At 43.6% G+C, this 25,594-nt stretch overlaps 1 protein-coding gene across 1 annotated transcript; it reads left to right on the plus strand.

Moving 5' to 3' along the window:
* Window positions 1-915: 915 nt before the first annotated feature.
* On the plus strand, window positions 916-24,574 carry PTGER3 (prostaglandin E receptor 3). Its single transcript, XM_084852230.1, has 2 exons — window positions 916-2,288; window positions 23,654-24,574. The coding sequence occupies exons 1-2, from the start codon at window positions 1,425-1,427 to the stop codon at window positions 23,939-23,941; spliced, it is 1,152 nt and encodes a 383-aa protein (XP_084708356.1). The 5' UTR covers window positions 916-1,424; the 3' UTR covers window positions 23,942-24,574.
* The last annotated feature ends 1,020 nt before the right edge of the window (window positions 24,575-25,594 follow it).

The raw sequence follows: 25,594 nt of genomic DNA on the forward strand, positions 1-25,594 counted from the left end.
TCACTTAGTTACATATACATATTAGCTTCTCCATCCCTGATATTACATACAGCAATAAGGGAAGCTGTGACGTAAGGACGTCTAAAGATGGAGGAATTACTTTAAATGGCTGAAGACTTTGTATTGTTTGTCTCCACCAATTAGCATTAGTGTATTTGTTAGTGTAGGTCATAATGTATGATTCTTGTTAAAGAGGAATAACCAGGCCTATATGTGAATTCTGGGGCACCAGTTTGTATATATAAATGCAGAAACCAAGTACTTTAACATTACCCCCCCAGAAAGCATGCAGTGTCTGTTTAGGGGTAAATGCAGCTAGAAAGCCCAGGCCATGCTGTTCCTTCAGTGAAGCAAGTCGTCTGCATAATGATCATCTTGCATCGCTGAAGTTTTACCTTAAATGTAAAAGGGATGGGGGGGGGGGTGGACGCGAGTTCGGCTGTTAGTTGAGAGGGGACGCCTTAACCAGCACGTGGCTAGATATTGGCGGCTCTGACTTGTTTCCAATGTTAAGCCTAACTTAAGGGCCTATTCGTTTCAATGGGTCTGCTCTAAGTAGGACTAACATTGGCTACAAGCCTATGAACTTGATTGGGGTCCTTTCCCGCTAGATGGCATCATTGTCTATATATACCTCTGTATAATCAATCAATCATGTGGGGGGACACACACACGCCCTTGTTTTCTGCCTCAAACTCACAGCGACGGCCAGGTTTCTTTTCCGACTTGCCAGCTGCGATTAGGAACTCCCCATCCCACCACCAGTGCAACGAATCCCTCACGGATGGAGAAAAACTACAAAATAGGGACGGGATGAACAAGAGCGGCGAAAGTTCAGCAACTCGGCGGCTTAACCCTACGCTACGCTACGCGGGGGACTTCGCAAGAAAAAGAACGGAGAAAGCCGAAAGGGCTGATGTTCAAAGCAGGGATCGACCCGGCAGACCTGGGGAGGAAGGCGGAGCGGAGCAAAGCCCTCGTGGCCGAGAAAGGGGCCTTGGGACGCCCGGGCACTTTCCTGGGATTGGCAGTTTCGGCTCCAGCTTTACCCCGCTGGAGTTTAAAATGCCCCCGGCCAGCGGGCTCTGAGCAGGCAGCCCGGCGTCGGCAAGAGAGCAGCAACCCGCCGCCTCCTCCTCGCCGTGGAGGGAGGGCCAAAGTTCGGAACCACCGTGCGGCTGATTTTTTGGCGGCGCCCGCCGCTGCCCGGGATGGATAGATGAACCTGGCGCGGCCGCGGGGCTCCGCCCCCGGCGCCTTTAAGAGCGCCGCGACTCGCCTCCCGCTCGCCCACTGAGGCTGGCCGCGTGGCGTCGCGCAGCCCCGACGGCGGCGAGATCCAGGCGCGCCGCGATGGGCTGGGGCGGCTGCGCTCCTCGCGCGCCCCTGCCGCCGCCGCTCCTTCCGGCCCTCTCGCAGGCAGCATGACTCTCCCCGACGGGCTCTGCCAGGAGGAGCGGCTCAGCCTCAACGCCTCCTCCGCCATGGCCCTGCAGAGCCCCGCCGTGGCCAGGGCGCAGTGCAACGCCACCCTGCCCGGCGAGTGCGGCGCCGTCTCGGTGGCCTTCCCCTTGATCATGATGATCACGGGCATGGTGGGCAACGGGCTGGCCATGCTGCTGGTGTACAGGGCCTACCACCAGAAGGAGAACCAGCGCAAGAAGTCCTTCTTGCTCTGCATCGGCTCGCTGGCCCTGACTGACCTCACCGGGCAGCTCTTGACCAGCCCCATCGTCATCGCCGTCTACTTGGCCCACAGGAAGTGGGAGGCGGTGGACCCTTCGCTGCACCTGTGCACCTTCTTTGGACTGAGCATGACTGTCTTTGGGCTCTGCCCCCTCTTCATCGCCAGCGCCATGGCCATCGAGAGGGCCTTGGCCATCCGCGCCCCCCACTGGTACACGGGCCACATGAAGACCCGGGTGACCAAGGCTGTCCTCCTCAGTGTGTGGCTGGCCGTCTTTGCCTTTGCTCTCTTGCCCGTCCTGAGCATCGGGAAGTATACGCTGCAGTGGCCGGGCACCTGGTGCTTCATCAACATGAAGGACCACAGCGGTCCCCGGGTGGGCAATGTCATCTTTGCTTCCACGTTTGCTTTCTTGGGCCTCTTCTCCCTCGCCATCACCATGGTGTGTAACGTGTCGACCATCGTTGCTTTGGTGTGTCGGTGCTGGTCCAAAAGCTCAGCATCTCAGTCCCGGAGGCAGTGGGGCAGAATTACCATGGAGACCTTGATCCAGCTGCTGGGGATCATGTGTGTCCTCTTTGCCTGCTGGTCCCCACTCTTGGTAGGTTGCCTGCCTGCATTCTCTGTGTGTCTGACCACTATGGAATGGGTGCCTGATGCTTTTCCCTTGTAGGTGGAGGGGAGTGAGCTCCACAAAGTCAACTTGAAATATGTTCTTAAAATAAAATAGAGAAATTATACATTTTTGCACAAATTTAAATAAATGGAGGACATCTAGTTTGCATGACATTTTTGAGCTTGCACCAAATATTTTAGCAGAGAACTACAGTGTATATATATACTGATCCTGCTTTCTGCCCACTGATAACTGTTCAAGTTTTTATCATGATACTACTTCTCTGTGTGTGAGAGAGAGGGGGGTGGGGGCATACTTCTGAAGCTTTTTTTCAGACCATTATTTTATGCTATGCAGCTTGTGCAAATACTTTATTCTTTTTTATGTGCAGCAAATTTTTATGCTGCCTTCCAGTTTCTTAAAATTCTCAAACTGAGAATTTACTTTTTATTCTTTTTTATATGCAGCAAACTGTTATGCTGCCTTCCAGTTTCTTAAAATTCTCAAACTGTCTCAAGTTCTCTGAAGAGATGAACACCCTGCATATTCCCGGCTGCATAAAGCTAGAGACACTAGTTGAAAGTAGTTTGAGGGAGGCTTTGCCTTTCCATGGTGCCCACGCACCCGTTTCTGTTATCCCACTGGTGCTTCTGGTCAAACAAGTTTTGCAGGCATTTGAAGCAATACCAAAAGCCTTTTGTTTTTAGCAGAGATGGAAGTGGAACCGGTGTACATACCACAAGCATCTCTGCCTCTCTCAAATGTGGACATAGGAAGCTACCTTATATCAGGTCAGACTGTTAGTTCATCTAGCTCTATATTGGCCACTCTGACTTGGGCTGTCTGGAATCTCAGGCATGGTCTTTGTCACCCCCTGCCACCTGATCCATTTAACTGCAGATGCAGGGATTGTACCCAGGACCTTCCGTAGGTGAAACATATGCTTCCACCACCAAGCTATGAACTCCCTTCAACTATTTAGGAAAACAGCAACTATCACCTGTTTTCTGTTTAACCTAGAGAGAACACAGAATTTACAGGACTAATTCTAAAATGTGGGTGTAACATAGGAAGCTGCCGTACACTGAGTCAGACAGTTGGTCCATCTAGCCCAGTGGCTCTCTAGGGTTTCAGGCAAGAATTTTTCCAGATGCTGGAAAAGGTGCTTCCTGTTAGGTTTTGTTTTTTAAAAAAGATCTGAATTATTTTAAATATAAAAACCTGGAGATGCTGGGGCTTGAATTTGGGACCTTCTGCATGCAAAGGAGGTGCTCTACCGCTAAGCTACAGCTTTTAAGTCACACATGGCTTTTCCTGATGTAGAAGTATTCGAAGAATGGAGGGCTTCATTTGACTAGCATTGAGTTCCAGGTTGACTTGTAGCCTTTTGTGATAATTTCTCAGAAGAACTTGGGGAAGAATATGTTGCCGTCATGTAGTGACCCGGTCACAGGCCCATTGTCATCTTTTTCTGTGGAATAATCCCTAAACTAAACTAGATGTTATGACGACCTGTGTGTCACAATGCAACTCACAATAACTTTTCTATAAAATGGGAAACTTAAAGTATGGCATGGGTTGGTTAGAGCGGGGACTGAACACTGCCCCTGTTTGCATTTCCTGCCAACATGGTTGGCAAAGTGTTTTTGTAGCATCTTTTTATAACCTTTGGCCTCATAAACTGACTTGTTATGGCCACTGTAAACATACTACAACTGGTTTAACTGGGTGCTGTCTTAAATTGGTTTTATTGATTTTATTGACATGTTTTACCTACTGTGTTTTTATGTGGATGGTTGTTGCTTTGTATTTTACTTTGCATTTCACAGCTGTTGGCCACTGTGGGCACCATTTGGTGGGAAGGTGGGATACCCATTTTAAAAAATAAGTAATATTTTGAAAAACTGCTCATCCTCAGCTGCTGTTCTCTCAGCAAGGGCTACTTTTGGTCTTGGAGCCTCACCACCAGAAAAACAGATGGGGAGAAACAGGGGTTTTTTTGTGGCGGGGGAGTGTGGTTAGGGAAGGCTTATACACCCTATTCATGCCCACCCATGCTGCATTTTATGTTCCCCCAGTTCATAGAAATTAGCGTCAAGCATGCACCATTTGCCTGATGGGTCTGCCGCCACCTCCGCTACCACCACATCTATTTTGAATTGTACTTTAGTTCTATATTAGGCTGGTCTAGCAAAGAAATGCTTCAGCTTTGAAGTCTTTCAGCCCCTGTTTATACTGTTCAGCAAATATAATCAGCAGTAAGCTAAACATTTTGCTTTTCTTCCAGTCCGACTAGTACTGCACAAAGAGAAATGAATTTTGAGTCCGGTAACTCCAAAGTAGTTGTTGCCACAATGACAGCAGAAAAGTAACTGCTGTGAGATGTTTACATGAGCAAGAAGAACAAAATGTCACAATTGGCATTCCCTTGCCACTTATGACTATGTGTGTGCTGTATTTATTTTGATGTATTTGTTACATGTTTATCCTTCCCTGTGTCCAAGGAGCTCAGGGCAGCAGACATGGTTATTTCTCCCTGTTCCTCCACTTCATGACAACGCTGTGAGATAGGTTAGGCTAAGAGATCGTGACTGGCCCAAGGTCACCCACTATGTTTCATGGCTGACCTGGGTTTTGAATCCACACATCCCCGATGCCAGTCCAACCCCCTAAACACTATGCCACACTGGCTGGTTGGCTGATCTTTATGCATAAGGGCCTACAAAGAGACCTGAGCACACACTTTGGATGTACCTAATGGCAGTGCTTATCAGATGCAGCTATCCAAAACATTGCACTCGCTCTCCCCAATAAGTGGCAATTGCACCATTTTTTCCAGGATAAGGCCGGTGGGTGGTAAGTAAATATAGGCTCTACAATTCCCTTCCTGATCAACAGATCAACCCAACTGCTAAAAACCTGACAAGGCTATGTATGCATAGCCCTAGCTATTATATCAGTCTGGGAGATTATTTGCACTGTGTGTGTGAGAGAGAGAAATTTCCAATTCATGGAGGGATATGCACATAGAATCCTGCCTGCTAGTTTTCCTAATTCATCAGAGCATTTGTCTGCCTTTCTTTCCAATCATTCATCTGAGGCAGGGGTGGTCAACTTTTGGCCCTGCAGATGTTTTCACCTGCAATTCCCATCAACTCTCACCATTGGCTATGTTGGCTAGGGCTAATTGGAGTTGCACGCCAAAACATCTGGAGGGCCACAAGTTGCCCACCCAGATGTAAGCAGATGGAGGCTTTGTGAGGATGTACAAGGCAGTTCCTGGCTAGGAAAGATCTTGCTGGAATTGCCTCCTAGCACCTAAGGAGAAACACATCTCTTTGGACGAGGGTGACTTATCTGTTATGTTCCTTTGCCATATATCTGCATTTTTCATGTATAGTGCTGCAGTATATGGTGACACATCCATCTTTTATTGTGGTAGAGAAAAGCAAAATAATTTGCCTAAGAATACATGAAATTTGTAGCTGATTATTATGGAGTTCACAGCAGGAGTGAAGGGGGGATTTAACCCTTTCCTCCTCTGCTGCAGTCCTGAGCCAAATCTCTCCTCTGGAAGTGCTACTTGCATTGGAAGGAAGTCCTCCATTGGTACCAGATTGGGGATTTCCCCACTAAAGCAAATACCAACTTCACACTGAAGGGATTTTCATTGGGAATGCAGCGGGTGAGGAAAGTTAAATTCCTCCTCCACACCTGCTGCAAACCCCATACTTATCACCCTCCCAAACTGATGTTATTTACATTATAAAAACCGCCCAACTTGCATGTTAAATGCAAAGACGCATTTAACACCGCATCTAGTTTGACCCAGAGAGATACTCTGGGTGACTGAGTGCTTTGTAAAGCGAGGAAGAAAGAAGTGGCTGAGATAGAAGAAAAAGGCAATAAGCAGGATGATAGCAATCAGTGACTGAAAACTGGAAGCAACTCTGAAGAAAGGTGACAAGATGGAAGTTACAAACTATTTCCCTTAGATCTGTCTTAGTGGAAATCTTAGTTGATCATACGAGTTTTAACAATTACTTTGATTGGTTCTACATAAATTTACATATCAATTAAAATGATACTTCTGAAGAAAAGTATGGTTTGTTTTTAGATGATGTCACAGCAGGCCCCATTTTGTACTTTCCAGGTACGAGAGAACAGGGGCATGCTTCTTGGAAGGTGCCGTTGCTCAGTGGTAGAGCACCCGCTTTGCATGAGGAAGGTCCCAGGTTCAATCCCCAGCATCTCCAAGTAGTGCTAGGGAAAGAATCCTGCATGAAGCCCTGGAGAGCCACTGCCAGTATAGGCAGCTTCCTATGTTCTGATGCTTCTAAGATCACACTTTCCACCCACAGTTTTTATATTTAAAATAATTCAGATCTTTTTTAAAAAACAAAACCTAACAGGAAGCACCTTTTTAAGAACTCATTGCATTTTAATAGATTAATCTAATGTATTAATTGATTACACGTTACAGCGCTAATTTCCCAAAGGGTTTAGTTGCAAAAGCAATTATTATAATGGAAGCAAACTATAATAAAACTAACTTACCAAGCAATGGATGAGGTTTAACAAAGATATGTCTTATGTCTCAGCAGCAGAGATATATAGGGCTCCTCTGCAAATGTATTAGGTTATGAGTATTTAATTTCTGTCTGTTCTGCATTGACTCTTCTCCCTCACCTGACATATCCTTTGGCTCGCTCACCACAAAATATCTGGCTGCAGGCCTGCCCAGCTCATAGGAATTCATTCACGTTGGCCAAGTCTTCTTTGGACTGCTTAAAAGTAACATACGAGGGAGCCATGCTCATGTTTTGAAATACATGTAAAAAATGCATTTAAGAATATGCATTTTTCTCCCATAATGTGTGAAATGGTCCTTTCTCGTGCTGTTTGTTACAATGACTTTGGCCCCATGCCTGTCGTTTGTACTGAGAGGGTAGGGGCATTGGTTCTACTAGTTCAGGGTCTGAAACTGAGAATGAAATCAAACAAGCCTCAGTCCAGAACATGTTCCCAATCTGTATCAGGGCACCAACCCAATTTCCTGCTGAAAATTACTCCCTCTCGCTGCTTTTTTGCTTCCAAAAGTTTACTGCAAATGGCTTTTTGTTGTTGACCTCAAAAAGCAGCCAGATAGGGGGAATTTTCATCAGAAAACTAACATGGGGTCCCATTCCAGTTTTGGAGCGTGTTTTGGATTGGGGCCTTGTGGCTGCTTTGAACATCTCTACACCAGCCTAAAATCCTACATTTAAAATGGGGCTTTCTGCTTCCATTTTAAACGCAGGATCATGATGGACTCCCTTTACATGCACTTCCTTCCCCCCACCCTTTCCCCCCCTCCATTTCCTTATCTGAGTCTTCCACATGTTTCATTATACAGCTGCTAGATGGTGATGTGGTCTAGCTCCTTTTCTTGTGGCTTTTCCTTTTTCACGGAGGGAACTCAAGAAGAAATCAAGTGCTGTAATTTGATAGCTCATTATCTCTGACCTTTTAAAAAATGGAATAAAGGTCATTTAGCGCAGGAGATGCCCTGGAGGTTGATGACGTCATTTAAAGGACCCGCAAACTTCTGTGAGTAGCCAGTCTCAATAGTAGGATAAAAGCTCCATGTGGAGAAGCCCTTTTTCTCCAAAATAAGAAGTGGCCAGGTTACGCATGATTGCTTAAACACGTGCCTGAATGCCACGTGCAGCCTGAATGTAAAGTTCAGTAGTAGATAAGATGGTTACTACTTGATGTAAGACTTGCCTTCTAATATAATCAGTAGAAATACGTTATCAAAATGAAAGGAATCTGAGCTATGCTAACCATTGCCAATTTATAAAGCTACCACCAATTTCTCCTCTAAGAATAAAAATACATTCCCGAGATGGTAAGCCAGCACTTTCATTTGCAGCAACTCAATGCCTGCAAAATCAGTGCTTGCAAAAGCACTAAGATGAACTCTATGCCCCCCCCTTTTTTTTTCTTTTGGTAGCTCATCTGCTCAAAGTTTATGGCAAACCTAAAGCTTTACAGTGATGTGTACCACTTCTCACACAATACCAGCTTTTGAAGCTGGGCTCTCCAAGCCAAAATGAGCTGTGGCTTATAAGACACTGCCTATGTTCTGCCTGATAAGGGCTTCCAGTGGTTACCCAGTTTTCCCTCTCCAGCAATGCAGCTACAGTAGCTCTGGCAACCTCTAATGGTTATTTGACCATAGAAGATGTTTGGTAGCAGGTGATGGTCCATTAAATTCATCCTTCAGCAAAAATGTACAAGTTGGAGAACGAAGCTCAGATGTTGTGCTGCTGCTTCTTCAAATTACGCCCCCCTCCCTTCAGCTAGCTCTATCATAAAACAGCTCATTTCGTGATCTGCTGCATCAAAGATCACATCATATAACAGTAAGGAGAAATGAGCAAAGCTTTCGCCCCCTGTGTATTAGCTGCCATGAATTTCATGTGGTAAAACTGCTTATTCACATCACAGCCAGGATAAGAAAATTCAACAGAAGATTTCATTTTTTTGGAAGAGGCGGGTATTTAGTTGCTACAAATAGCAGTGTTGATTGGCCACTTGGGGGTTGTATTGGAAGGGGGGGAACCTATTATAAAATAATGAACAGATTTATTTTAAAGTTCACAATGAGTGATTTAACAAATGTATACTGATAAAGCATGATATATAGTGGCATTCTCTTAATAGGGGGCAATAGCCTCCCTTATGTATAATAGTGTATCAAAATTTCATGTTACCAATTAACATTTTCAAAATATTCTTTCAAGCATTCAGCAAATGTCCAGGCACTCCATTTGGTACTGTCAGTATTGCCAAAAATAGCATCATGAGGTGAGGCAAATCCAGTCTGTAAAGCTTTAGGGAATATTAAAGGCCACCAGCTCTCTTGGCAGACATTAATGGACTTCCTTTGTGTGGTCTTTAAGATACAATTATTGGTCTTGTTTCACAGAAGAGGAAACTGAGGTTTAGCCAATTTGAAAAGATTATAGCAGTAACGTGACGAGAATACAGTTGCACTAGTTTCTATATTGGAGCAGGAAAAATGAGTTTGCATAATCAGGCCAATGGCCTACCCTACCCAATAATCTATCTTCAAGATTAGCTAGGAATGGGATTTTATTATGTATTCTGCACCCTTTGGGGGGCTGGCGGGGGGGTGTTATTCAGTATTTTTGTATTTATTAAATGTTCCATATTGGCATATACTGTTTTTATTTTGTTGATTGCTCGGGGTTTATCTCTGATAAAGATGAAGTGGGATGCTGATGATAATAATAAATGGTACAGAACAAGCACAGTAAAGCATAAGACAGCCAGGCACTGCCCTGTGATGGGTGCACACCTGCTGCACATGTCCACTCAGCAGCCTCAGAGTTGTTTGAAATTACAACTGCACAGAGGTCCCTGTACAAACATTGTAAGTAATTTGTACAAAGAAGCTTCCTGAATGGCTCTATAAATGTTTGACCTCATAACACAAACTTCAAAAGAGAGAGGTTGTGGTAGAAACTGCCAGTAGCATATGGCAGAAAGACTGCTTTTGCCCTGTTCTGTGAAAGCGAGGAAAATCTTGTACATTATAGCAGTTGGTTTGTTTGCAGTGACATTTGTAGAAAGGAGAGGGCAAGACGGTGTAGCTTTCCTTATTTGTTAAAGTGCATAAAGCAGCTCATCCACTTTGCATTATCCGTACAGGAGAATGTATAGGCTGGCCTGGCTAATGTCTCATGAGATACTGAAGAGGAGATTAGCTTGGTGTAGAATCACAGAATCATAGAATAGTCAGGTTGGAAGGGGCCTATAAGACCATCGAGTCCAACCCCCTGCTCAGTGCAGGAATCCAAATCAGAGCATCCCTGACAGATGGCTGTCCATCTGTGTAGATTATGGGAAATCAGCAGTATCACAAAATAATTTTAGTACATGAAACAGAGGATCAGATGATGGTGGAGGAACAGAAAATATTCAGAGATCTATGAATTCTCTGATCACCAACTTGGTACTGCATAATGATTTGACCATCACTCTAACCTCCAGATGTCTTAAACTACCATTCCCATTAGCCCCAGCCTGTATGGACAGTGGTCAGAAATTATGGGAGTTGTAGTCTAAAACATCTGGAGAGCATCAGGTTTCCTACTACTGCCCTAACCTATAAACATTAAAAACTACTTTTACCAGTTTACTTGCTACTAGAGAGACCTTTGGGTCTGTTCTCTCTTTTTGACACATTCACAGAGGATAGACACATTCACAGAGGATCTGGCTATCTGGTGTCTAGGCGTGATGGCTACATATGACCTGCAACATGACTCTGTATGCCAGTTGCTGAAGAACACAAGCAGGAGGGTGTTGCACTTATGTACCGCTCATAGGTTTCCTGTGGCCACCTGGTTGGCTGCTATGCGAACAGAATGCTGGACTAGATAGGCCTTTGGTCTGATCCAGGATAGCTTTTCTGATGTTTTTATGTTATTAAGGCTTGATGCACCATTCAGGCACTAATTCCTGCCTCCATATACCCGCACGCCCATGATGCCCCCTGTAGCGTGAAGTCATTTTACTATGCAGCGTAGCAGGGCAAGCCGTGTATGTAGTTGACAATTCCTCACTAGGATCCAAGGCTCTTTTTTGATGACATCTGGAGGTCTGATGTCTTGAGGTCTCTCTGAAGTCCTGAAGATCTGCAATGGTATAGATGTCATTGCAGCATTCAAATGATCATATGAAGACAGCAGCCCTCAAATACTTTCCTGAACTTATATGGGGGGGGGGGGGGAGGAACGTTGTTGTTGTTGCTATCATTATTATTATCCTGATGTTGACTCAGTAGTATGTGAACTGCTACAACACATGCCTTTCTCTCAGCACTTCAGTGTCAAAAACTCCCCAGTTACCCTGGAAAGCGCCTATGAGAAAGCTCCTTTCCATGCCAGCACTGCCCCAGCTCCTAGGAGGTAGAATGCCATGCCAGCAAAAGAAGAGGCAATTGCTAGCTCTTCCTACATGACCTAGAGCTTCTTAAATTAATGGAGTAGTATAGGAAGGACACATACAGCAGAAGCTCCCACAACATTTGAAGGGCCCCCAAGACAGTGGGATTCTGTTTGTCCTATATAGTTAAAAATAATTTGTCTAGGATTAATTGAGTTAATTAAAAAAATGAACTGTACAGTTTTTTTTCTGGATCTGTAATAAGTGATAGATATGTAGGTTCGGCTCAACTGGGTTCAGTGACCAAGCTGTCAATATTTCATAGCTGCTCAAAAATATAGGCAGCATTAGCAGTCACCTAGGGCACTATACATGGCGGTGGGGCAGAGGGGATTCCACTCAGACACCCAGGAACTGGAGAGGGGAAGGAGAAGGGTCAGACCTAGCTGGAACATTCAGGGACCTCTGATCACATCCTGGACACCCTGTTAAGAATTGCTGCTCTACCCAATGGCTGGGGTGAGTGATGCTGTTTGCCATGAAGCATTAAAGAGGACAGGAGCAAGGTGGATGAGCCCGGCCATCTGCTTCAGAAGCAGATGCCAGGAGTCAGGACTAGAAGCCTACATCTTTGACTCTGCCCTGAAAGATGACGCAGGATGCTGGGACCTCTCTCACACCACTTCATCCTCCTCCTCTGCCGTAAGATGACCCTGATTGCCCATCTGAGTAGCAACAAGGAGGTACTATTGAGTTCAGGGCCTCAGGCCCACAACAGGACTACACTGCTAATGGCACCCAAGGAATGTCCTTTGGGGCAGGCTGTACAAATTACAATTGGAGCCCAACAACTCAGGTTTGTTGGGCAGCTCAAGTTTGCAGTTTCCTTTCGTTGCCCTGGTGGTATGCACGTCGGCTGGCTATGCATTGGACATGTTTTACGTGTCTTATCTCTGGGTGTGAAATACATGGCTGTGTGTTTTGTCCTCCTGCATGAGAAAAGGGGGTTGTCACGTGCATGGTTTGATTGTGCCTTGTGTTCTGTTTGTACTGTCACCTGTGGCCAGATGTATGTGTCTCACTCGTGTGTGTGAGAGAGGATGAAAGGGTGCTTCTTGTATCTGTGTGCTGTCTTCTGTAAAAGGGCTGCCATATTTCACTGACTGGATTAGTCTGAGCTTTAGTGTTCCCCATTTGTAAAATGGGTAAACATTTTCTACCTGTCTAATTCCTTGACCATAAGTTGTATATGTGTGACTGTGGTACATGTGTGGCTTGACTTGCTTTCTTACCTGTTCTTCATGCAGGTCATCTCCTGATTTCGGACTGTGGCACAGTTCTAGTTTGGAACACGTTAGGATCTTTGGAAACCTGACAACATATAAACAGATACTGCACTGTCCAGTATATGACAGCACTTAGATGTAAGGGCAAGAGGAGAGACAAGTATCTCTGGCTGATGTAAGGTTAAATAAAGTAAGCCAAGAAACGTCATAAAATAGGGGGCGGGGTGCAGTTTAATCTTGAGTATACCCAACATTAGGCCTTTGAAACTTGCTATGAACTTTGACTCCCTATAGAAATCTGCACCCAGGGCCAGCCCTAGGATAAATAGCGTCCTGGGTGAGGAGTGCCTTTGGTCCCCCACCCCCGATGGCACCTTTTGCAGGGCCACCAAGAGGGTTTATGGGGCCTGGTGCAGGTATGATGTTGGGGAGTCCTGCTGCTGCCCCATACAACGACCCATACATATGTGTACAAACTGTAAGTGTTTAGTAATGTTGCCTCAAGGTAAAGCTGTATTCCACTGATTTTTATCTAGCACAAATGACTTCAAGGTGAATATTGAAAAAGAAACATATTTTAAGACCACCCTTGTCTGCACCTTGGTGTACCCTAAAATAGTAGCTTTGTGAAGGTTAAGCAAACAGATACAAACCTCCAAGTGGAAAAGAGACTTCCTCCTAAATTAACTTTTGTTCATTTACCGTGACTGCTGTTCCCTAGATCTTTTTGTGTTCACATTTTATTTTTGGTGCTAGTCACAACCTCACTCAATCAACAGCTGAATGAAATCTGTTTGAGGCAAATATCAGCAAGAACAAAAGAGAGAGAGAGTGTGAGGAAAGAAACCCAGGTGAATCATGAGCAGAAATTCCCATAATAATTTGGACTTGGCACAATAGCAGATGACACATTCCCATTTGTGTCTCTGTACTACTCTGTACTACCTTGAAAATCTGGAATAGAAAATTGTAGAAGCAAATATGCTTCTATTACATTTCATTTCCTAGCATGTATAGCATAAAGCACTAGCATGAGGGGGACAACTTGTGCCTTGAAGTCAGTGCTAGGATATGACTCTGCTCTGTTTCTAACATAGGAGCCACCCCTCCTTTTTTTACCCCATCAACCCCCCTTTTTTTTTGCTTCTTCTCAGCCCATGTGGCCATTGCACAATCCTGACAAAGGCATATATGTAAGAGTAGAAAATCACCTCCTGTCTACCTATGCAGTTGCACATTTGGGATGACTGGGGTTGTGGGGGGGGGCTGACCAGCATGGCTGCCCACGACACTTGCACCTATCTCCTGTGGGTTGTTTCCCTGGGCTTAGTTTTTCTTTTTCTTTTTCTTCAGATGTGACTGACAGATTCTCCAGGCTTCATGTGCTGAGCCAATTTTACACATGTAAAAATCCTTCTGTCTTTTATCTCCCAAATGGCTAGTTTAAATTTCAGAGATGGAGTTATAACTATGAGATCAGACACAAACTTTCCCACACTCAACTCCTATGAGCCCACGGAGTAGAGCTGTTTCGTATTTTGTTTCCTGTCTAACATGCAGAACAGATGGTAAAATCGTTGACATGTATCAATGGGCCATGGTACTGTGCATCCTGCTTCTCCAAATACTGCCATACATCCAAACACTGCTTGTGGGCAGAACCAAAAAAAGGATTTAAAGAACGTGAAAGGCTTTTGTAGTATCTCTAGTGGATACATCTTCCACTAGCCCTGGACTTTGTTGTTCAGTCGTTCAGTCGTGTCCGACTCTTCGTGACCCCATGGACCATAGCACGCCAGGCCTTCCTGTCCTGCACTCTCTCCCGGGGTGTGCTCAAGTCCATATTCATTGCATCGGTGATGCTATCTAGCCATCTCATCCTCTACCGTCCCCTTCTCCTTTTGCCTTCAATCTTTCCCAGCATCAGGGTCTTTTCCAGTGAGTTCTCTTCGCATTAGGTGGCCAAAATATTTGAGCTTCAGTTTCAGTATCTGTCCTTCCAATGAGCAGTCAGGGTTGATTTCCTTTAGGATTGACTGATTTGACCTCCTTGCAGTCCAGGGGACTCGTAATGGTCTTCTCCAGCACCACAGTTCGAAAGCATCGATTCTTCAGGGCACAGCCTTCCTTATAGTCCAGCTCTCACAGCCATACGTTGATACTGGGAAAACCATAGCTTTGATTAGACGGACCTTTGTCGGCAAGGTGATGTCTCTGCTTCTTACTATGCTGTCTAGGTTTGCCATAGCTTTCCTCCCAAGGAGCAAGCGTCTTTTAATTTCATGGCTACAGTCACCGTCTGCGGTGATCTTGGAGCCCAAGAAAATAAAATCTGTCACTGCTTCCATTTCTTCCCCTTCTATATGCCAGGAAGTGATGGGGCCAGATGCCATGATCCTCGTTTTTTTAATGTTGAGTTTCAAACCAGCTTTTGCACTCTCCTCTTTCACCCTCCACAAGAGGCTCTTTAGATCCTCTTCGCTTTCTGCCATTAGGGTGGTATTGTCTGCGTATCTGAGGTTGTTGATAATTCTCCCAGCAATCTTAATTCCGACCTGTGATTCATCCAACCCGGTGTTTCTCATGATGTACTCTGCATATAAGTTAAATAAGCAGGGCGACAATATGCAGCCTTGTCGTACTCCTTTCCCAATTTGGAACCAATCAGTTTTCCATGTCTGGTTCTTACTGTTGCTTCTTGACCCTCGTACAGGTTTCTCAGGAGACAGGTAAGGTGATCCAGTACTTCCATCTCTTTAAGAATTTGCCACAGTTTGTTGTGATCCACACAATCAAAGGCTTTAGCGTAGTCAATGAAGCAGAAATAGACGTTTTTCTGGAATTCTCTTGCTTTCTCCATGATCCAGCGAATGTTGGCGATTTGATCTCTAGTTCCTCTGCCTCTTTGAAACCCAGCTTGTACTTCCGGTAGTTCTCGGTGCACATACTGCTGAAGCCTAGCTTGTAGGATTTTGAGCAGCACCTTGCTGGCATGTGAAATGAGCACAATTGTACGGTAGTTTGAACACTCTTTGGCATTGCCCTTCTTTGGAATTGAAATGTAAACTGACCTTTTCCAGTCTTGTGGCCACTGTTGAGTGTTCCACATTAATTGGCATATTGAGTGCAGCACTTTAACAGCATCATATTTGAGGATTTTAAATAGCTCAGCTGGAATACTGTCATCTCCACCAGCTTTGTTGTTAGTAATGCTTCCTAAGGCCCACTTGACTTCACTCTCGAGGATGTCCGGCTCAAGTTTTGTGACCACACTATCATGGCTATCAGGGACATTAAGATCTTTCCTGTATAGTTCTTCTGTGTATTCTTTCCTCCTCTTCTTAATCTCATCTGCTTCTGTGAGGTCCCTGCCTTCTTTTTCCTTTATCATGCCCATCTTTGCACAAAACGTTCCCTTGAGATGTCTGATTTTCTTGAAAAGATCTCTAGTCTTTCCCATCAGGTCTAATCTCTTAAATCTATTCGTCACCTCCCCTGTATATTCATAAGGGATATGATTGAGGTCATACCTGAATGGTTTAGTGGCTTTCCCTACGTTCTTCAATTTAAGCCGAAATTTTGCAAGAAGCAGCTCATGATCGGAGCCACAGTCAGCTCCAGGTCTTGTTTTTACTGACTGTATGGAGCTTCTCCATCTTTGGCTGCAAAGTACATAATCAATCTGATTTTGATATTGACCATCTGGTGATGTCCATGTTGCCTGTTGTGCTGTTGGAAAAGCGTGTTTGCTATGATCAGCGTGTTCTCTTGACAAAACTCTATTAGCCTTTGTCCTGCTTCATTTTGTACACCAAGGCCATGCTTGCCTGTAATCCCGGTAATTTCTTGACTTCCTACTTTAGCATTCCAATCCCCTATGATGAAGAGGACATCTTTTTTTGGTGTTAGTTCTAGAAGGTGTTGTAGGTCTTCATAGAACCAATCAGCCTCAGCTTCTTCGGCCTCAGTGGTTGGGGCATAGACTTGAATTACTGTGATGTTGAATAGTTTGCCCTGGATTCGTACTGCGATCATGCTATCGTTTTTGAGATTGTACCCCAGTACTGCTTTTCCCACCCTTTTGTTGACTATGAGTGCTACTCCATTTCTTCTAAGGGATTCTTGCCCACTGTAGTAGATATAATGGTCACCTGAATTAAATTCGCCCATGCCTGTCCATTTTAGTTTGCTGATTCCCAAGATGTCGATGTTCAATCTTGCCATCTCATGTTTGACCACCTCCAGCTTACCTTGATTCATTGATCTGACATTCCAGGTTCCTAAACAATATTGCTCTTTACAGCATCAGACTTTCTTTTCACCACCAGACACATCCACAGCTGAGTGTCCTTTCGGCTTTGGCCCAACCGCTTCACTCTTTCTGGCGCTACTTGGAAATTCCCTCTGCTCTTCCCCAGTAGTATATTGGACACCTTCCGATCTGAGGGGCTCATCTTCCAGCATCATATCTTTTAGCTTTGTGATACGTTCCATGGGGTTTTCTTGGCAAGAATACTGGAGTGGGTTGCCATTTCCTTCTCCAGTGGACCACATTTTGTCAGAACTCTCCGCCATGACCTGTCCGTCTTGGGTGGCCCTGCACGGCATAGCTTATGGCTTCACTGAGTTACGCAAGCCCCTTCGCCACAACAAGGCAGTGATCCTTGAAGGGGAGCCCTGGAATACCAGCGTCTGTGTTAGGAGTGGGCAACTGTCAGAGGTCCAGAGGCCAATTTCACCCCCTGCACCCATGGGCCACACTCTGTGGGGTGCCTCACAGTCCACAGGGCACCCCCCCCATACCAAATAATTGGAAAAAATGGCAGTTTGCCACCAAATGTCAGCAGCAAACTGTTTTGTAATGCTTGGTAGTGCTAAAAGGGCTGCATTTAGTTGTTCTCAAGCTCAGCCTGACCCTTTTAGCACTCTATAGTGCTAAACACGTCATTTTTGCTGCCACCGAATTCAGCAGTGCAGCCCACATGCCATGCGTTGCCCACCGCTGATCTATGTAAATGTTAGACCAAACAGATTTCCTAAATTGGGCTAGCCCACATTGAGCGCCGAAGAATTGATGCTTTCGAACTGTGGTGCTGGAGAAGAATCTTACAAGTCCCCTGGACTGCAAGGAGGTCAAATCAGTCCATCCTAAAGGAAATCAACCCTGAGTGCTCATTGGAAGGACAGATACTGAAGCTGAAGCTCAAATATTTTGGCCACCTAATGCGAAGAGAAAACTCTCTGGAAAAGACCCTGATGCTGGGAAAGATTGAAGGCAAAAGGAGAAGGGGACGGCAGAGGATGAGATGGCTAGATAGCATCACCGATGCAATGAATATGGACTTGAGCACGCTCCGGGGGAGAGCGGAGGACAGGAAGGCCTGGCGTGCTGTGGTCCATGGGGTCACGAAGAGTCGGACACGACTGAACAACAACAACAACATTATAATACATCTGCTCAGCCTCAGGATGCTTCCAGACAGACGGCTCCTAGCTCTACCAGTCCAGAGACATTATGCACCTATTCTGTGTTTCCTTCCTTAGCAGATTTTTTTATGGTAAGAAAAAAGATGGAAGCAGCAAAGGGAAAAACACAGGAGGGTTACAAATGGAAGATGATGTTGGCTGGACAATCCATGGGTGAGGCAGAGTGAGTGCACAATAAAAGCCTCCTCAGGTAGCACTCCTCAGTACCTCCTGTTGCCTCTTGCACCTGTATCCACTTTTACTAAAAGGGCATTATTTATTAGTAACCCTGCTGCTATTTATAACTACATTTAATCTCAGCATATTTCCTACTTCTAGTTATCATATATTTATATTTCCCTTTCCCTAGATGCATCTCCTGTTGCCCTTTTCTCTGGCAACACCCCAATTATGAAACTCCCTCCTGAAGGAAGTCAAATTGCCCCCCTCTCTGTCTAGCTTTAGGTGGACTGTTTTGTGTTTGCTGGCTTTTGCTGGCTTTTAAATAGTTGTAATCTACTCTCTGAATGTATTAAAGGAGGTTTGTGCTGTACTTAATTTGATAGTTTGTTATGAGATGGTTTTAAAAGTTCTATTTCACCTTGGAGGCCCTTTCAGCAGAAAGAGGATCCATAAATGGCCATGCTGGCTGGGAATGATGGGAGTTGCAGTCCAACAAATCTGGAGGGCACCAGGTTGGGGAAGGGTGATCTAAGCCGTACACTGTTCGAAGGCATCTCTCTGTGACTAGTCTGTAAAGAAGAATGTATATTAACAGTAGTGATAGTGGTAATAGCAGGTTCAAACATCAGTAGCTAGTGGCTCAAGATATAAACATTACGATAATTTTAAAGGTTTTTGAGCCTTTAGACCACATAGTGCTACCATAGTTTCATAACTTTATAGTCATGATGAGGGATATAGACCAGCTTGTCATTTGAAATGGAACATAGGAATGAATCCTTTACTCGATAAGACTTCTGAACAATTCAATTTATTCCATTTTTAAAGGCATTTCAAGAGATGGTATGTGTGTGTTTTTTCTAATTTCATGTACTATTTTAAACACTGACACCCTTTCCAACGTCTTATTTAGATTTAACTATTTTACTATCATCCCCTCTCTGTGTAAGAGATAGATTAGAGATTGAACAGATTGGAGCAATGCTATGTATTTGCAGCACAGAAGGAGTTGATTACATCTAAGCGAATTGACCTATTTCATTAATAGATTAATTTAATTTTGGGACAGATATGCATAAGGCATAGCAAAGATTATTTTGACTGATTTAGTTCAGCTGAAAATTTAACTATATATATTTTAGTGTCTTCCATTCAAAGTGTTTAGATGGTCTGCTGAGGTCTCTGACTACTATAGCAGCACATAACATTTACTGAAAAAAAAGTCTATTTCCACTAATTCAGTGTAATAGTCTGTCTAGAATCTATAAAATTATGCAACAGAAAGCAAATTAATGTCACATGAAAAGGGACTCGTAATAAATACTATTATTTTAATATCTCCACACGTTTAAGAGAGGAAAAGAGAGGACTTCGTTTGTGACATATTTCAGAGTTGTCAAGCAGAACAACTCTGCTTTGAAGCAAATAAACGTATTACAGAACAGTAAATACCATTGATTCGCATTAGTAGTAATATACACTTGGGGAATTAGTTAGGAATGGTCATAATTCTTTTGTGTTTTGATAATGATTAAATATCCCAGCCAGTTTGTGTAGGACTTTAGCCTATCTCAGGGCATTAGCTTGAGAGAAAGCAGCTAATATCCTATTTTTAGTTTTGCCATTCCTAGGAGAATGAACGACAGATATCTCTTTCACGTGCTCACAGTTTCTCTCCTCTTTGTTTGATTTGGCTATTTATACTTGTCGTCTCTCTTCCAAGAAAAAATTCACTACAACAGACTCTCAGGAGTGGGTTCGTATAGCGCTCTGGTAGTATGGCAGAACTGGTCCTTCATGTGCTACTAAATTGAATGCCCCAAACCATGTGGGAAGAGCCCACACTGTGGTTTCTTCCCATGTGAACATTACCCAGTTTCTATAGGGCTGCTGCTGGTGTGGGGAGGAGCTGCAATGCTACTGTGCCAAACCTATTCACAGCCGCTGAACCTAACCAATTCCTGTTAGGAATTAATTAGTACTGATTCCTTCCACATGAAACTAATTCAGTTTGTGTAGTTAGAGGCAAGTCATTAGGTTCATGGTTAGAGATCAGTCATGGAACTCACCAAGTAATGACCATATTGTTCTACCACTTGCTGACATCATGGCTCTTCCATTCAACCCACGTTTAGAGATTTTACAGTACAGAGAATGTATGATGCTGGGTGTGCGATGAAGCAGTTCCAACTGCCCTTTTTTAAAGCCACAAAGAATGTCTGCTCAGTTAGAACAAAGTCAAAATTTCTTAGAAGTGATTTTTTGAGAACACTTTGGGAATTTTCTTTTTCTTACCCCTCTCAGAAAACGGCCAATTTTGTATGGCAGCCACCACTCCCCCCACCCCAAATGCCCAGAAAGTACGCTAGGTCCAGGGAATTATGGAAGAAACAAAAGTGGGGCAGGCTGCCAACACAGTTGCTGCAGCTGTCACCTGCAGTAGAAGGGAAAAAAACAAAAACAAAAAACTCCTTAGGAAAAAAGAATGAAGCTATGCTGCAACTGTTACTAAATGTGAGCCCTGCCTGTCCTGTTCTGCCTTTACTGTGATGAGAGCTTAGTGTCATTTAGATGCTGGTGAGGCCTGGATTGCTAGGGTCCCCTGTGGATTGGGTTTCAGCAAGGTCAGGTTTCAGGAATGGTCAACAAAGCCAGGCTGCAGGAACAGGAATAGAATACCATGGAAAGCTCCGAGTAGTGCTGGTGCTGGAAAGCCGAATAGGCTTAGCTGTATGTTGCTCCAACAAGGAGCAGAACAAGACTGTGCTTTAAATAAGAATGTAGTTGCATTTATAGAGACAGAGCCAACCCAGCCTGGCCTGTTTTAGCAATCTCAGGCTACAATGACATGGCAGTGGCTGTGGCATGCTAGTGTCCTCATGGCCCAAGTCCTCAGTGTCTGAAGACAGGAGTTTAACCTTCTCTGGATGCAGGGTTGCCGACCCATAGGGGCTTTTCTGGAGAACTGGATCCTGGGGAGATGGAAGCCTTGTAATGCCATTCTGCATCCTGGGGAGATGAAAGGCTAGTAGTGAGTGCTCTCCCATGAGCTCTGGAGCCTCTTCTTCTGAGGACAAGGGGCTGGGATCCTCTGTGGATGAGGGTTGGGGTCCCGCTCCATAATACCACCCCAAGAACATTTTGGAGAAATTCTCCTTCCCCAGTAGAATATTCAGTGAAATTATTCCCTATGCACACATTTTGCCAAAAAGTAGAGAATTTTGGGAGACCATTTATGCTCAGACCACTAATGGTTTCTGTTCTATGTGGAGCTGTACATGTATGTTTGTATAAAAAAGTTTTCCATCTTTCCCAGCGTTATGGGATGGGTGTGAAATTTGTCTTCTGCATCAAATTTTCTCAGCCCCAGCCTGGCTGAGTGAAAGGAAGTAGTGGAAGTTAGACTAGGTAAAATGGTGCCATGGATTGAAACACTGAGCAAAATGGTTCTCAGTGGCCCTATTTGGACATTCTGTTGCATGCAGTTAACATTTGTGGAGTGGGAGAGCCAGGCCATGCTTACTGTCCCTGTTGTCACCCCTTCTCCCCCACCTCACTGTCATGCATTGGTGGAAGGTCCGAGGTGAGCCTGCTCCCCCTCTCCCAAATGAAAAGCCTCATTATATAGGATTCTCATTCTCACTCATCAGTAGGAGCGTGTATGTTTGTAGGGCACCTCCCGTCTTCAGACCTACTCCCATGACATGGGCAATGCAAGGGCGCGGGGGGGAATAGGCATGATCCTGCTTTTGGTGTGCTTCTGAAACACCTGACTAGTGTGAATGTGAGCTAGGTCTCTTAAGAGATCTTTGAATAAAAAATAGTTCTCAGAATGTTCAACAAAATTCAATATTCTCTGCACAAGGGGTCAGCCAAAAGAATGAACCCAAGGCAGCAGCCATAAGGGCTTTTTCTCCATGTTAGTTAAAATGTTAATTCTCATTTGGTTTTTTCTTCATTTTAAATATATTATATACTGGGAGTTGGGAATACTAATTGGCCTACAAATGCCCTTACAGGTTTTTTTTTTACCATTTATTATGTAAATTGTTTTACCATTTAATTAGGGAAAATATTCCGTAACAAGAGAATCTGGCAGATTGTAACTCTGGTGACGCTTATCAATTACCTTTTAAATGGCGCTAAATTATACAGAAGCTGTATTTTGAGAGGGGAGGGGAATAGAAAACAAATGCCAATTAATCCATGGAAAAATAAATACCTCTTTGCCTTTCATGAGAATTTACCCCATGTTTGTCTGAGTTGTGTAAAATAGGGTTGGATTTCAGAATTGTTGCAAAGGCTAATACTTTTATGGTTACTATATGGAGAAAATGGACTTACAACAGAGACATAGGGCAGTGCCTGATGACTTAGAAGTAATGAAACCTTCTAAGTGATGGGAAAGGCTTTCCTAGGGATATTCCAGACATACAGGTTATTGAACAACAGACACGTCATTGTTGCTCATTAACGGAGATGGAATTTGACATCAAGTACAGGTTTGTCAGCTTGCCAGAAAAAAAGTCCTGTCTTGGAGAAATCATAGAGTTGGAAGGGACCTTGGAAAGATCTAGTCCCTAGGTTTGAATAAAAACAAGTCTCAGAATGTTCAACAAAACTCAATATTGTCTACACAAAGGATCAAGAGAATGAATGAATCCAAGGCAGCAGCCCTAAGTAGTTTTTCATCTAGGCTCTGCATTTCAGGGTGCATCTACAGCATCCCTGAGAGATGGCCATCCGACTTCTGCTGAAATACCTCCAGTGAAGGAGAACCCACCTTCTGAGGCACTACAGAATAGCTCTCACTCTTAGGAAGTTTCTCCTGTGTTTAGCCAAAATCTGCTTCTGTGCCATTTGCACCCATTGCTTTTCTGTAATGTCCACGTAGTCCTGCCCCGTGGAGCAACAGAGAACAAGTTGGCTCCATCTTCTGCATGACAGCCTTTCTGATAGTTGAAGACCAGTATCGCATGTCTCCCCTTCATGGTGTGTGTACACATCTCATGACTGTTTGTTCACAGGTTCAGCAAATTTATATAGTGCATCAAAAACTTGTAAAATCCTTTTGATCAGAGATCAGTAGGACAATAGAAATGGGTGGAAAGAATGCCTCTAATTCAGTGCTTTGAATTTCAAACAAACAAAAAACCCCTGTGCTCTGCCTCAAGTCTTGGGAAATTTATGGTGTCTTGACAAACACAATTTATCTGTGCTTATCTTTTTAAATACACATGCAACATTTTTGATCCATAAATGCAACCTTTTGGAATGAGGTTTGGATTTGGAAGTGGATTGTATAAGACTGTTAAAGACCAATTTCAGCAGCTAGGACAGTAGACTCAAACCCCAGTGGCTTTAGGGAATGTCATCAAATTATCTCAGTATTGTCAACTATGGTTCCATGTAAAGGAATGTCTCTACAGCACATGTTTTTTTTTCTTGTTTTCTTAGATTATGATGTTGAAAGTGACCTTCAACCATACTTCTATGGCACATTGCAAAGAATCCTGCAACCAAACCCAAAGCACAGAACTGCAGCCAGAGTGCAATTTCTTCTTAACTGCTGTCCGCTTGGCTTCCCTGAATCAGATCTTGGACCCTTGGGTTTACCTGCTCCTTAGGAAGATCCTCCTGCAAAAGTTTTGTCAGGTAGCAAACGCCATCTCCTGCCACTCTCAGGATAGTTGGAAGGGGCGGCACTTCATGCTATCAGACAAAATCAGACACACCGCAGCATGAAGCTCCTTGCATGTCCACAACTTTTCTCACATCTTTCACGTTACTGTGAATGGGGGCAACCAACACATGCCCATTTCTCCCTGTAAGCTAGTTGCAGGGAAGTGATATATTCAGCGGACTTAAAATGGCAGATGATTATGTTTTCTTTGTCTGCCAGAAAGTTAAATTATAAAGAAATGAACATGCTATTAAAAAAACATATGAGTCGTATGTCTTTTTGAAATTCATAACTAAGGATACAACTTTTTGTGCACATGCCAAAGACATCTGAGGGATTTTCCCTCTGCATAGGAGATAAAATCAAAGATCTTTACATTGGAGGTTTGATTCAATGTCAAGTAATATATTGAAGACTGCATATTAGTTTGACTCTAAAATTATTGCCAGATATTTCCTTTTATTTCCATACTTTTATTACATACCAGTTTAACTGGGAAGTAAGGGTACTTTTTCATGTTGATTCCAACAGTGAAGGGTGGAGTTTGGTTAAAGAATAAAAATGTTATTGTGTATATTACTGGTTTGGATGTTTCCTCAAAGCTGTGGGGGTAGCAAATGACCTATCAAATGCATGGAGTTGCCGTCATAATTATTCATCTTTAATAAACACTAAAGGCCATTCCAAATGATAGTATGTTACTTGTATACTCTCATTTGTTTGTACAAGTCATACTTGTTATTTGGTTACTGCAGAAGATATTTATTTCTTTCATTTCTATACCGCCCAATAGCTGAAGCTCTCTTCATGTGTCTTCTCCTAATGAAGCACTTCTTTTGCTGGGACATGACGTTATCCTAGAATTCAAACTCTAATATTTTGTAACTGAGAAAATGGTTATTTCTATGCTAGGGCCCTTAGTGTTAGTGACACAGTGCTTTTCTTAATTGCTTCTTATTCAGTGTAGCCTGAGCATTACTGCTGAATTGCTGATGACTTGCTCTTTAATTGTTGTGTAATTAGTTCCTATTCTGCACTGTTTTTTGCAACTAAAGAAAAGAAAAAGGAAGGCAGTAATTAAAGCTCACCTCCATGGAAAACAGAACTGACTAATTATGGGACAATTAAGAGACAATTCATTAGTAATGATGGTCACACTAGACAGGAAGCAATTAGAGGCAAAGGAACTATTCTTTCTGGAGGAGGAAGCGTTTAATTAAAGGTACAACAGCCTTGAGAAGTTTCAATAAAATTTAGCAAGTCCGTATTGGAAAGGGCTTGCACTGTAATGATGTTTTAAGGCTCTCACAAAAATCACCAGAAATCAGGTATGAAAAAAGACACGAGGGCAACACAGAAAATACTGGGATGCAACAGGATGGCAACGTTGTTTTCTGGATTTTTTCATCAAAGGTGAGTGAACAAAGGATATCAATTCCAGACTAAACATCTAGGGTAAAATCCAACATAAATCCTACTTTAATAGGCCCTATGAAACAAATGGAATTTAAGTTAGTCATGACTAACTTAAAAATCTAAAATATCTCTGCAATTGCTTCAGCAAAACCTACTAACAGTTATTTCCCAGGCTAAAGTTGGCCTGTATCATCTACCTTGAAGGGAGAGAAGGTTATTGAAAATAACTTATGTATACATATTTTCTATCTACTAATAGCAATTATGACATTGCATTACAAAAGAGAAGCTTTACTTTT

Source organism: Heloderma suspectum, chromosome 4 (genome assembly GCF_057233095.1).
Source record: "Heloderma suspectum isolate Gila_16-S chromosome 4, 16-S_ref, whole genome shotgun sequence".
Taxonomy (NCBI): Eukaryota; Metazoa; Chordata; class Lepidosauria; order Squamata; family Helodermatidae; genus Heloderma; species Heloderma suspectum.